This window comes from Lutra lutra, chromosome 4, assembly GCF_902655055.1.
Source record: "Lutra lutra chromosome 4, mLutLut1.2, whole genome shotgun sequence".
Lineage (NCBI taxonomy): Eukaryota > Metazoa > Chordata > Mammalia > Carnivora > Mustelidae > Lutra > Lutra lutra.
This window is the reverse complement of record NC_062281.1, coordinates 167,497,754-167,509,849: the sequence shown is the minus strand read 5'-3', so window position 1 is coordinate 167,509,849 and position 12,096 is coordinate 167,497,754. Positions and strand designations below refer to the sequence as shown.

Sequence of the window (12,096 nt, the reverse complement as noted above, 5' to 3'; positions counted from 1 at the left end):
AAACGTGTTAAACACTGCTTTAGTGGGAAACACCTACATACCTGAAGGCAGATCTTGCCTGGGCTTCTTGGCTTGTCAGATGATAGTTCTTGTACTTGCTTTGTTTGAGGGATCAAAATAACCCCACCTGTGGGCTCTTTGTTTTGTATATTTGAGCCTAATAGAAGCAGGGGAATCCTATGCAGTTTGTGTTCTGCCTCTAGTGTCATAGACAACATAGTTTTCATTTAAAAGAGTCCAGGGCTGGGGCGCCTGGGTGGCTCAGTGGGTTAAGCCGCTGCCTTCGGCTCGGGTCATGATCTCAGGGTCCTGGGATCGAGTCCCGCATCGGGCTCTCTGCTCAGCAAGAAGCCTGCTTCCCTCTCTCTCTCTCTGCCTGCCTCTCCGTCTACTTGTGATCTCTCTCTGTCAAATAAATAAATAAAATCTTTAAAAAAAAAAAAAAAAAGAGTCCAGGGCTGAATACTGGAAACATCTCTGGGGAGTGAAAGAACCGAAATCCAGCCCACTCACTTCCTTTGGTGAATTCTTAGTCATTGTTTGCTGTGTTTCTAGAAGGAAATTTGGCACATTAAATTTCACTCCTTAAGTAATATTCAGTTTCTTCAAGGATTGGGTCTTGGCTTCCCATGGCCCCTTTGTTTTGGGTTCACATCGTTTTTGTCTTAGAATAGAATTACTTTTATAATTTTTAATGGACAAAATTGACAGACATTTTTATTAGCACAGCTGCTACAAGTGAATTCCAGTTCTTATCTGGCCTTCAGTTATAAATCTTATAAGTAATCAAAATGTCACTTTCACATTCCTGGACTTTATTCTTTAGCACTCACAAAGTTACATTTTGGGCATTTTAGCTGGGATATCTGATTAACTCATAGTGATTTTTATATTGAAAATGATTCTTTTTGGGACACTGCTTACAAAAACAGGCTGAAAACACTCCAATCTAATTTCTTTGCCCAACCTTTGGAAACCTGCAGGTTCTTTATGGAGTATTCATAGGGTATCATCTTTTCACTGAGAACCATCCAGATATCTCTTCCACGTTTATTCTCACAATCTCTTTCTCCTTTAGTTAATTCACAAAAAGAGAGGGTGGGTGGCCAGGGAGAATTGAAGATCTGTTTTCTTTTTTTTTCTTTTAAATATTTTATTTTATTTATTTGAGAGGGGGTCAGAGACAGAGAGAGAGGGGAGAGAAAAGAGGGGCAGTGGAAGAGGGAGAGAGAGGGACAAGCAGACTCCACACTGAGTGCAGAGCCTGACATGGGGCTCGATCCCAGGACCCTGAGATCACGACCTGAGCCAAAATCAAGAGTCGGATGCTTAACCGACTGAGCCACGCAGGCTCCCTGAAGATGTTTTTCAACATTAAATGTTCCATATAACTTTGTGATCTGGTCTTGATTCAGTTTTGCATGTTTTGGGAGGTGGGAGGATATTTTCATATTTATTTTCAGTTTTTTTAAAAAATGTTGCATTCATTTCCTTTTCATTTTTGTGTTATGAATTTCCTGTTACTCTGTCCTGTCTTTGCCTTGGTGGTGGCCAAAGGAGCCAGCAGGGCTGAAGACCCTCCGTCTCGTGAGCATGCCCTCCTGGCGCCATACAAACAGCGAGGAGCAGGAGGAGGAAGATGATGATGATGTAGTAGGTCCTCCTGGGGATGCCAGGATCCCAGCTGGCACTGCAGGGCCATCAGAGAGTCTGAGGTTCTCAAGGTCTCCAAGTAACTTAGTTACCAGCCACCTTCTTCCCTTTGCACCTGGGAATTTGGGTCCCAAAGAAAGTGGTTAAAACTAATTGTGCCTCTTGCCACTGTTAGATGATCCTGGAGTGGGGATTGTTTTGCTTATCTGAGAGTGGTTGGCACGAAAAAGAATCATGGTGTTTGGAGGTGTCAAGTGCCTTTGTGACCTGGAGACCCATAGCCTTCTGGTGGCCTTGCTGTGTTGTCTGAGTCTGGATTGCAGAGCTGTGGAAAGTTTAGCTGAAGGCATGAGAGTTAATTGCTCTTGGCTCCACACTTCAGACTAACTCTCACTCTCTCTCCACCTCTAGCCTTCAGGTTCTCACCAGACACCATGGCATCTGTTTTCAAAACAGCCTGTTGTTTGCAAACCACTCACTGCATGGAGATACTCTGCCTTGGTCAATAATATCTCTAGTTGCTGTAGAGGACAGTGATTTTAACTTGCATGCTCTTAGGGTATTTATTTTTGGTGGGGAGTACGAGGAGTAATGATAAGAGTGTGTAAGAAGGGCATTTCCTGTTTGCAGGCCCTAAATTATAGCCCATACTCTTTCTCCAGAAACACAGATTAGGCAATATCCCTATTTCCAGTCCTCTTAAGGTCATTTTTCCACCTCCTCAATCTCCCTGCCCATTGCCTTAGACTTTTCAGTTTCACAGGCTCTGTCATCCTCAAAGCCACGTTCACAGTAGTTTAGCTGAAATGACTGAAAAAGAGGTTCTTGCTAGAAAGATTTTTCCTAAATCTTTGACATAAGAAGTTATTTTGCTGCCCAGAGAGGACTCAACTTCTCTGCAGATTATCCCTGTGTGGGAGCTCTATTTGGGGGCTCCCAGAGAGGTTCTTCTACCCTTATCTTGACACATGTTGGCTTACGTTTTGTGCGGTTCAACCTGGGGCAATGTTTCCTTGGTGCAAGCACCTGCTGCAGAGCTACCTTATTATTCATCAGCCTTTAATTAGTACCACTTTGACATTTACAAATGAATTGGGTATATATATATAATCTATCTATCTATCTATATATATATATATCTAGTGAGAGTGTTGTCTCAGGCCCAGTTTTAGTAAAATAAAAGCAACATTGGAAAATGAGCAGAAGAAAAGGTGCCAGAGGTAGGTAGCCACCCCTGCATGTTCTCACTGGGCAAATGGATTTCAAGTACTTTGGAATGGATAATTAGCTGAGCTGTGGACAGGGCACCAGAGGCACCAGAGGGTGGAGGTGAGCTTCTCTCCTGTGGCTCGTCTGACATCTTGGACTGAGCGACTAGCAGGAAATACTTTCTTTGGAGTATCATGTTGAAGAATACCTCACCAAGGTTTTCGTTGCTCATGGTATTTCATAGTGGGTAGAAGGTGGCTTTCTTAAACGGACACCCCTCTGCCTGGAAAATAGATTTCTTCCTGATTTTTACCTCATTTTTACATTTTTTCTCTGGTTTATTGAGCATATATAACTCTTCATTCCCTGGTTTAAAATTGGCTACTTCTAGCTTCTTTTGCCAGGTTTTTAATAAGGTTGACTCTATTAATGTGCAAAATATGCAATTAAGACTTCCCACCTTCCCTTAAAATAGCATTTAGCTGTGATTTTAGGAGCCGTAGAGCCAGGATTTGTTCCCATTACCTGTACACCCAGAATCAGGTTTTGCCCCACTGTGGCTGCAGAAGGCCTGTAGAGAAGCCATGGCACTGGTTCAGCATTAGGACTCAATGCACACTGTGTGCTCATAGGAGGGCAGTGGTAAACAAGCATTTTGAAGACCTCAGGGAGCATGGCAAAACACACAAAGGTCCCGCCATTAAGGGGTGCTTTTTGTAATGCTCCCATGGCTGGCTTCCACCATGAGGAATTCCTTGTGATCCTCTGGAATGAGAAAGAAGTGGGGTCTGCGTGGGTAAATTGGTGTAGCTAAAATTAACACTTGTTTCTGTTTGTTTGCAGCCCCGGGAGAAGGGCAGGATGCGTTTTCACAGGCTGCAGAATGTGCAGATTGCCCTGGACTTCCTAAAGCAGCGACAGGTAACATGAGTCCATGCTTTCCCTATTCTGCCTGGGAATGCTGGCATTGAGTCCCCACTTACGGGAGTTCTCAGCACTCCTAATGGGCCCTCGGTGATTGCTACATCTGACTGGCCCAGTCTGAGTCTTGCTTGCTAGTGAGCAATTGTGTTATGGTTGGTCGTCCTTGCATAGAGCCTGTGGCCTTCCTGAGTGGGACAGTGTTAACAGAGAAGCACAAGATCCGAAGATTGAACCTTATGGACTCATCTTAGGTGGAGGTCAAAAGAAAGATGGAAAATTAAGGTCAGCAAAGGAGATAGAAAAGGGTGCCACACCCACGAAGAGGGAAAACAAGAAGGTTACACTATCCTGAAGAGTAGAGGAGGGGCTGGTCAGGTTTAGCTGTTGTGTTGGTGCCACATGAGGTCTGAAGGAAAGGTCTGAGCCACCAAGAATTGGTGACTTAAGAGTATGGTCTGAATAGAGCAGGAAAGCACTTGGAGTTTAGTGGGCTTCATTATAGAAGGGGAAAAAAAGAAGTTTTCAACATGTTTTTGGATGTAGGAGGAGAAGCCAGTGAAGAGAGACAACAGAAATGAGGCTGAGGAGGAGTACTGAGTGATAAAATGTTACCTCTGGGAGATGCCGTAGAGAGGTACAGGCCCAGTTTCTGCATCTTCTAGATAAGGAAACTGAGATCTGGACAGGTGAAGTGACCTGCCCCCAAGCGCACAAGCTGGAGCGAGCTGGGACTTTTACCTAAGTCTCCTATCATTGAGGTTCAGTAATCCTGCCACCACCCATGCTGTTTCTCCCTTTCCTCCCCACTTCCCGATGGACAGAACCAAGTCCAGGAATTGGGGATGAGATCTGAGCACAGGTGGTATGGTTATCTTTGAAAAAGAAAAGGCAAATGCTCCTTTCTCTGAGATACAGGGAGAAGGAAGGAGGGAAGGATGATGATGCAGGGATGGTGTGTGGTGGGAAGGAAGATGGACGGGGGGTCTGAGAGTTTGTCTGCTTAGAGCCAGCCATGTGGAAGAGATGGGTCTAGCCACAGGCAATAGCTTGGCCCAAGCTGACATAGAATGGTATGCATATTTTTAGAATTAGTTCATTTTTGTTACTTTTATCAGTAGTTCTTATTAACTTGGGAAATTCTTTTCTGTGCTCCCAAAGCAGTTTAGTCCCAGTATAACATCTACTACTTCATTATTTCTATGTTTGCTGTCATGTTATATAGGCCCTGTGAGGACCAGGAACAGGATCTTAACATTTTTAAATTCATCACCTGCCATAGTGAATGGTCTGTAATTGACACTTAATAATTATTTGTTGAAATGAATTAACAAATGAAAAGTAGTGGGAGAATTAGAGGCAGTGTTTAGGGGAGTAGAGAAAACAAGATTGGGAATATCTGCCTGTAGAGCTGGAGGGAATCTGGAGGTTCTTAATAGCCAAGGTCAATTGAGAAGAATTGATTAGCTACGCATCTAAATAAGGACCAAGGGTAGATTTAGTTACTGTGATCAAATGAAAATGTATACAGATAAGAACAGTAGACTCAGAGAAAGGCAGCAGGAACTCTAGAACAGCTCTTGGTAATGGGGAGGTCCAAGTTGTAATTGTGTGGGTATCCAAAGTAGAGTAAAAGCAAAAGTCCTCAAAATGGAGAAGGCACATGAATTCTGCAGATGAGGTGATATTTGGGTCATTGAAATGAGTACTAATATCACCAGTTTTAGGAGCTAGGTGTTAAAGTCATCAAGGGTTAGGAGAGATTGGAAGGTAGACTTCAGAATGTAAGAGGCAAGCTGGTTGAAGTGTGACCGAGGAATATGGCCTTGGCTTATACCGCAGTCTACCAACTGTGGGTCAGTGATTGGTGATTAGAAAACTATTCTCTATAATCTATAAGAGTGACTTTTCCTTCTGGAAATACAGGTGTCTTTGTTCAGGCTGCTATAATAAAAATACTATGGACTAGGTGGTTTATAAGCAGCAGCAATGTATTTCTCACAGTTCCGGGAACTGGGAAGTCCAAGAGCAAGCCATTGCTGGCAGATTCGGTGTCTGGTGAGGTTCTGTTCTGGTTCATAGTCTGCAGTCTTCTGGCTGTGTCCTCATCTGGTGGAAGGGCAAGGGAGCTCTCTGGGGTCTCTTTTACAAGGGCACCATTCCCATTCGTGAGGGCTTCCCCCTCATGACTTAATCACCTCCTCACCTCTAAATGCCATCACACTGCGTGTTAGGATTTAACGTATGAATTTTGGAGGGACACAACCATTTAGCCTGTAGTACCAGGCCACCGTTAGTGTGGGGGAGAAGTGAAGCTTGTTCAAGGTCTCTAGAATTCTTTAGAGACACACAGATTTCAGTTCAATTGGAGAGAGAGGACAGTTCAAGGACAGTTTGTCACAATTGAACAGGAACTCCATGAGGGTGTGACAGAAGAGGCTAGCTGAGCTGGTTTTCGTGGTATCCTCTCAGTTTCAGCACCAAAAGTCCCACAGCCCAGGAAGTCTCTCAGTTTCCAGCACATGAGACTGTTGGCCACCCAGCGGGGGAATAGGGCCCCTGTGTCTTTACACATCGTGTTGTTGGAATGAGATTTTAGGAGTAAAAGCAGATGCTAGTGGAGGCATGGGCAGGTGTGGATATCTTCAATAGAGGAGAGAAAATAGAGGTGGGAGCAGGCCAAAGACCAGTAAGGAAGAAGATCTTTCAACCCCCTCCCCTAGGGAAAAAAACAAAGGAAAAAAGTCAGGGCTGTGATGACTTAATAAAAAAGCCACTAAGGATACCATGTGCTGATTACAAGGTTGCCTTGCTGATGGGAATGCGAATTGGTGCAGTCCTGTTGGAAAATAGTTTGGCGGTTTCTTATAAAGCTAAACATACACCAACATATACCAATAGTCCCACGCCTGCCAATTTACCCTATAGAAATGAAAGCATGCTCATGAATCTAGGAGCTTTATAAATTATTGTCCCAAACCAAAAACAACCGGAATGTTCTTCAGTGGATGAATGGGTAAACACAGCATAGTCTGTTGATACAATGGAATACTACTCAGCAATAAAAAGGAGCAAACTGCCGATATATGTAACAGTGAGGATGGAGATCTCAAGGATATTATGCTCAGTGGGGGAAAAAAGCCAGTATCAGAAACTTACATACTGTATGATTCTATTCATACAACATTCCAGAACAGGTAAAACTGGGAACAGATCACTGGTTGGCAGGAATTAAGGGTGGGGACAGGGCGTGACTACAGAGGGGTAGTCACCTTTTTGGGATAACGGAACTGTACTATTATCCTGATTGTGTGGTAATTACCCACATCTATACAGATGTTGAAACTCAGAACTGTGTGTGCAGGCGTGTATACACACACACAAAATCATTTTAAGTATATATAATGATGAAAATCTATAAAAATGAAATCACAACAAAAATTCCCAGAGCTCTGAGATCAGCTTCTGTTTCTTTTCCAGGTGAAACTAGTGAATATTCGCAACGATGATATCACGGATGGCAACCCAAAGCTGACCCTGGGCCTGATCTGGACCATTATTTTACACTTCCAGGTAGGGCCTTTGAAGTTTGGGGTCACTGTTGCTTGGCTTGGACATTGTCTAGAAAGAGCTGGAAGCTGTACAGCCTTCCATGAACCAAGCGCCTAGCCTTCCTTCTCTGTGCCAGGAACAAGGGTGAGAGCAGGAGTGGCCTGGGGACAGAGCTGTTGTGGCCTAAACCCAGAACTTCCTGCTCATTTGCATGCTGAGATGGGAGTTTTCACTTGTCTGAGTGTTGAGTCAGGTTGTTAGAAGTCTCCTCTGCTGAGTCAAAACCGGCTCTTGGGGACTCAGAGAGTGGAGGGTTTGATGCTTTAGAAGGGTGGAGTGAAGGCTTATAATCCTGCTTTGATGTAGACTTGTCCTCATCTCTAATGATCTTAAAACAAGCCTGGTTAATTATAGCACAGCCTTTGTCAGTATGGTCTTCTCTAATGAAATACAGGCACACCTTTGAGATACTGCCGGTTTGCTTCCAGACCACCACACCAAAGCAAGTCAGATGAATTTTCTGGTTCCCCAGTGTGTATAAAAGTTATGTTTACACTATACTATAGTCTATAAGTGTGCAATAGCATTATATCTAAAAAAAATGCACAAACCTTAATTTAAGAAATACTTTATTGCTAAAAAATGCTATTACCTGAGTTTTCAGTGAGTCATAATCACTGATCACATATCACCATAATGGATGTAGTGAACATTTTGAACTGTTGGAAAAATTACCAAAATGGGACCCAGACACAAGGTGAGCAACTACTGTTGGAAAAATGGCACAGAGAGACTTGCCTGACACACGGTTGCCATAGACTTTCAATTTGTAAAACAACACAGTATCTTCAGAGTGCCATAAAGTGAAGCACAGTGGGGCGAGGTGAGCCTCTGATTAGGTGGCTTAGCAGCAAATACTTTTTTTCTCATGGCTGTGGAGGCTGCATCTGAGATCAGGGTGCAGCCTGGGCAGGTTCTTGGTGGGGGCCCTATTCCCAGTTAGCTCCTCACATGACCTTCCCTTCACACCCGTGGGCAGAGAAAGCGATCTCACATCTCCCCATCCTTTTATAAGGGCATTCATCCCGTTATGGGGGCTCTGCTCTCATGTCATCTGAACCTAATCACCTCCCAAGGGTCCCCGCCTCCAAATATATCACATTGTGGGCTAGGACTTCAACTCGAATTTTGAGGGGACACAAACATTCAATCCATATAGCAGGCACCTTAGCAGCCGGGTTTGTATATGTGCTTGTAACAAGCGCAAGTGTCGCTTCCATCAGACTCAAGAGCAGTGGCCTCTTGGTCGTGTTCACATGGTCACACGGCCTTCTTGTTGCTGCCCCCTTTCTAAGAGGGCAAATCCTTTTCAAGTCTGGATTGCTATTGGAAAAGTACAGTCTTTTTTTTTTTTTTTTTTTAAGATTTTATTTATTTGGCAGAGAGAGAGAGAGATCACGAATAGGCAGAGAGGCAGGCAGAGAGAGAGGGGGAAGCAGCCTCCCCGCTGAGCAGAGAGCCCGACTCAGGGCTCCATCCCAGGATCCTGAGACCAGGACCCAAGCTGAAGGCAGAGGCCCAATCCACTGAGCCTCCCAGGTGCCCCAGTCTTATTTTTATAAAAAGTCTGTCTTGAATCATTTTAGCCCAGCCAGACAAAGCTGTTTCTCAGACAGCTCCCCCATATACAGTTGCTGTTTATGAAGCTGATAGATTTGAAGGAGCACTTCTTGAGCAGGTAAGAAAAGAAGGCTAATATAAATAACTCAAGGCTCTGACTCCAGGGGCTGCGGAGTGGCTGTGATGTCCTAGTTGGGGCACTGGAGCCACCTGCTGGTTACAAGCAGAATAGCAGGTGTCCCTGAATTCCCGATTACCTGAGAAAATTCTGAGTTTGGCCCTTATTTCTTGGGGCTCTGGTTTGGAGGCAGTGCTGGTAATCTGCAAAGTATGGAAGTAATATGTGTTTTTGTGCAACCACAGGGTGTCTTCAGGCATACTTTTGGTGTGGGGATAACTAGGAACATGAACTTGGCAAGGGTGCCTTAGGGTGGGAACAAGAACTTTGTTGAGCTTTCATGGAGGACTAGAGTTACCCCCTGGAAAGCCTTAGGAGCACGGGAGTTTTTTTTTGTTTGTTTGTTTGTTTGTTTGTTTTGTCTTGTTTTTTGTTTGTTTTTAAAGAAACTATTTTGGTTATTTGTATTTTTGCCACAAACCTGTCCTCACTCTGAGTGCCCAGTGTTGGTCTCATAGGTGTGAGGTGAGAGGACTCTATCCACTATGTCTCTGTTTTCCATGACTGCAACTCATTCTCTTTTTAAAAGGGAGACTCATGGGCCAAGGAATAAAAACTGAATTGGTTAATCAACACCTTGCTTGGGACAGAGGAGTTGGGGGTAATGGAACTGTTCCTTTTCTGAACATCTCCATCAGGAAAATGCTTACCCTCTCTTTCTTTAAAAATTTCTTTTTTTTTTTTTTTAAGATTTTATTTATTTGTCGGAGAGAGAGAGAGTGAGCACAGGCAGACAGAGTGGCAGGCAGAGTGGTAGGCAGAGGGAGAAGCAGGCTCCTTGCTAAGCAAGGAGCCTGATGTGGGACTCAATCCCAGGACACTGGGATCATGACCTGAGGCGAAGGCAGCCACTTAACCAACTGAGCCATCCAGACGTCCCCTTTCTTTAAAAATTTCTTATAAAAACTTTCAAATATTTATAAAAGTAGAGAAAATAGTGTGAAGAACTACCATGTACCCATCACCTGGCTCAATAATTCCTGACTCATGGCCACTATGATCTCACCTATATCCTTCAACTCCATTAGGTTATCTTGAAAGAAATCACAAATTTCATGTAATTTCATCTGTATGTATGTGTGTATCTTTGAAAGATAAAGATTCATTTTTTAAAAATTTTATTTATTTATTTGACAGACAGCAAGAGAGGGAATACAAGCAGGCAGAGGGAGAGGGAGAACCAGTCTTCCCTGGTTCCCGCTGGTCAAGGAGCCCCATGTCGGGCTCAATCCCAGGACTCCGAGACCATGATCTGAGTCAAAGGCAGACGCTTAAGGACTGAGCCACCCAGGCACCCCAAGATAAAGATTCTTAATTTAAGCAAACTATTATAACACTCTAAGACTCAATAATTTCTTAAAATCATCAATATTTGATTAGTGTGCCAATTTCCCCAGTTACCTCATTTAAAAAACAGTTGGTTTCTTTGAATCAGAATCCCAGCAAAGTCTATGTATTGCATTAAATTCCCCACCCCCTCCACAACCTTGCAATTCATTGAGGAAATCAGGTCTTTTGTCCTTTAAGGTTTATAAAGATGCTGATAGGATCTCTGGGCTATCTTTTAAAACAGTAACCTCCATTCCTCTGTTGTATTGCTTATAAACTGGTGGTTTAGCTCTAGAGGCTCAGTCCCATTCAGGTTCCTATTTGTGTGGTGTGGAGGGCGAGGATGGTGGTGTTGAGTTGTATGCTTATTGCTACGTGTCAGAAGGCACGTGTGGGTTCAGCTGTTATTAGCCTGATCCACCCATTCCCTATGAGCTGTTCACTAAATAGTAGTTAGCTGTTCACCTAACTGCTGATCATTATTGCAAATTCCACTATTTCATTAGAAGTTACAGAATGGTGCTACTCAAGTTCTTTCATTCCATCTTCGTTATTTAGCTGGAGTACTTCTGTAAAGAAGAATTTCACTTCATCAGTTACCCTGAGAAGTATCTCCTATAGGAAAGGGGAGATCGAAAGAAACTCTCCAAAGTTTCTTTCTTCTTCATTTTTCCCCCTTAGTATCACTTATGACTTACAGATTTTTAGCAGACTTAAATGTTTTGCAATAAAATACAACTATTATTCTTCCTAATACTCAAATTACTTCATCTTTGACCAATGAGAGCTTCCTAAAGTTGACTCTGAGTCCTTTGGCATGACTTCCTTGGTCCTTTGTGATAATGTCTTTTATTTCTTGTGATGAGATGTTCCAGACTCTTTTTGTGTATTTCTTGTCCCAGGCTTGATCAGCTATTTCTCTAAGGAACTCTCATTCTGACCACAATCTGAATGCTACTGGGTTGGTCAGTTTTCTGTGGACGGAGCTAGCCAATGTATTTCTCTCTTTTAAAAAATCATGAATTTATACTGATTTATCGCATTCAGACTTAAATTATAGAAGTTTTTTTTAAGTTTCTTTTTTTATTTTTAGTAATCTTTATACCTCATGTGGGGCTCGAACTCATGACTCCAAGATCAAGAGTCACATGCTTTTCCAACTGAGCCAAGCAGGCACCTCAAAATTATAGTTTTATTTAACTTATTTGATTTTATATCTCTTTCCCTCATGCTGAAAATCTTGATTCTAACAACAATAACATATTACTTATTCCTTTTTCTATACACAAATATACATGTAGGTGTTGTACAATCACATGCATATGTTAATGTAATGTATTTGTACCAAAGCCACAATCTCAGTGTTATTAACACTGTATGATTAACAGTATGATTACTGAGAAGTGTATGATTTCTTTGCAGTTTTCTTTGTCCTTGGGGTATATCCTCTAAGGATGTACAAATAATTATATTTTAAAGTCATTTGAAAAAAAAAATCTGTTTTTGTGAAACCATTAATTCAATACAACGATTAGGTTCATTTGTTTTTATTTGCTTCTGCATTTTTAGGGATTGCTTTTTCCCCCTTTCAGTTTTATTTCACATTATATAGACCATCTGTGTTGTTCCAAAGG

At 42.7% G+C, this 12,096-nt stretch overlaps 1 protein-coding gene across 25 annotated transcripts in view; it reads left to right on the top strand.

The window, feature by feature from the left end:
• The window catches only part of MACF1 (microtubule actin crosslinking factor 1), a 347,599-nt gene that overhangs the window by 142,746 nt on the left and 192,757 nt on the right, over positions 1 to 12,096 (top strand). For 16 of the 25 annotated variants that reach the window (XM_047723643.1, XM_047723641.1, XM_047723628.1 and 13 more), the window contains exons 4-6: positions 1,558 to 1,653; positions 3,706 to 3,783; positions 7,264 to 7,356. In XM_047723643.1, coding sequence (XP_047579599.1) covers positions 1,558 to 1,653; positions 3,706 to 3,783; positions 7,264 to 7,356 — 267 coding nt within the window. The remainder of the gene's footprint in view (positions 1 to 1,557; positions 1,654 to 3,705; positions 3,784 to 7,263; positions 7,357 to 12,096) is intronic. The other 9 variants (XM_047723646.1, XM_047723649.1, XM_047723645.1 and 6 more) reach the window with 1 other exon arrangement.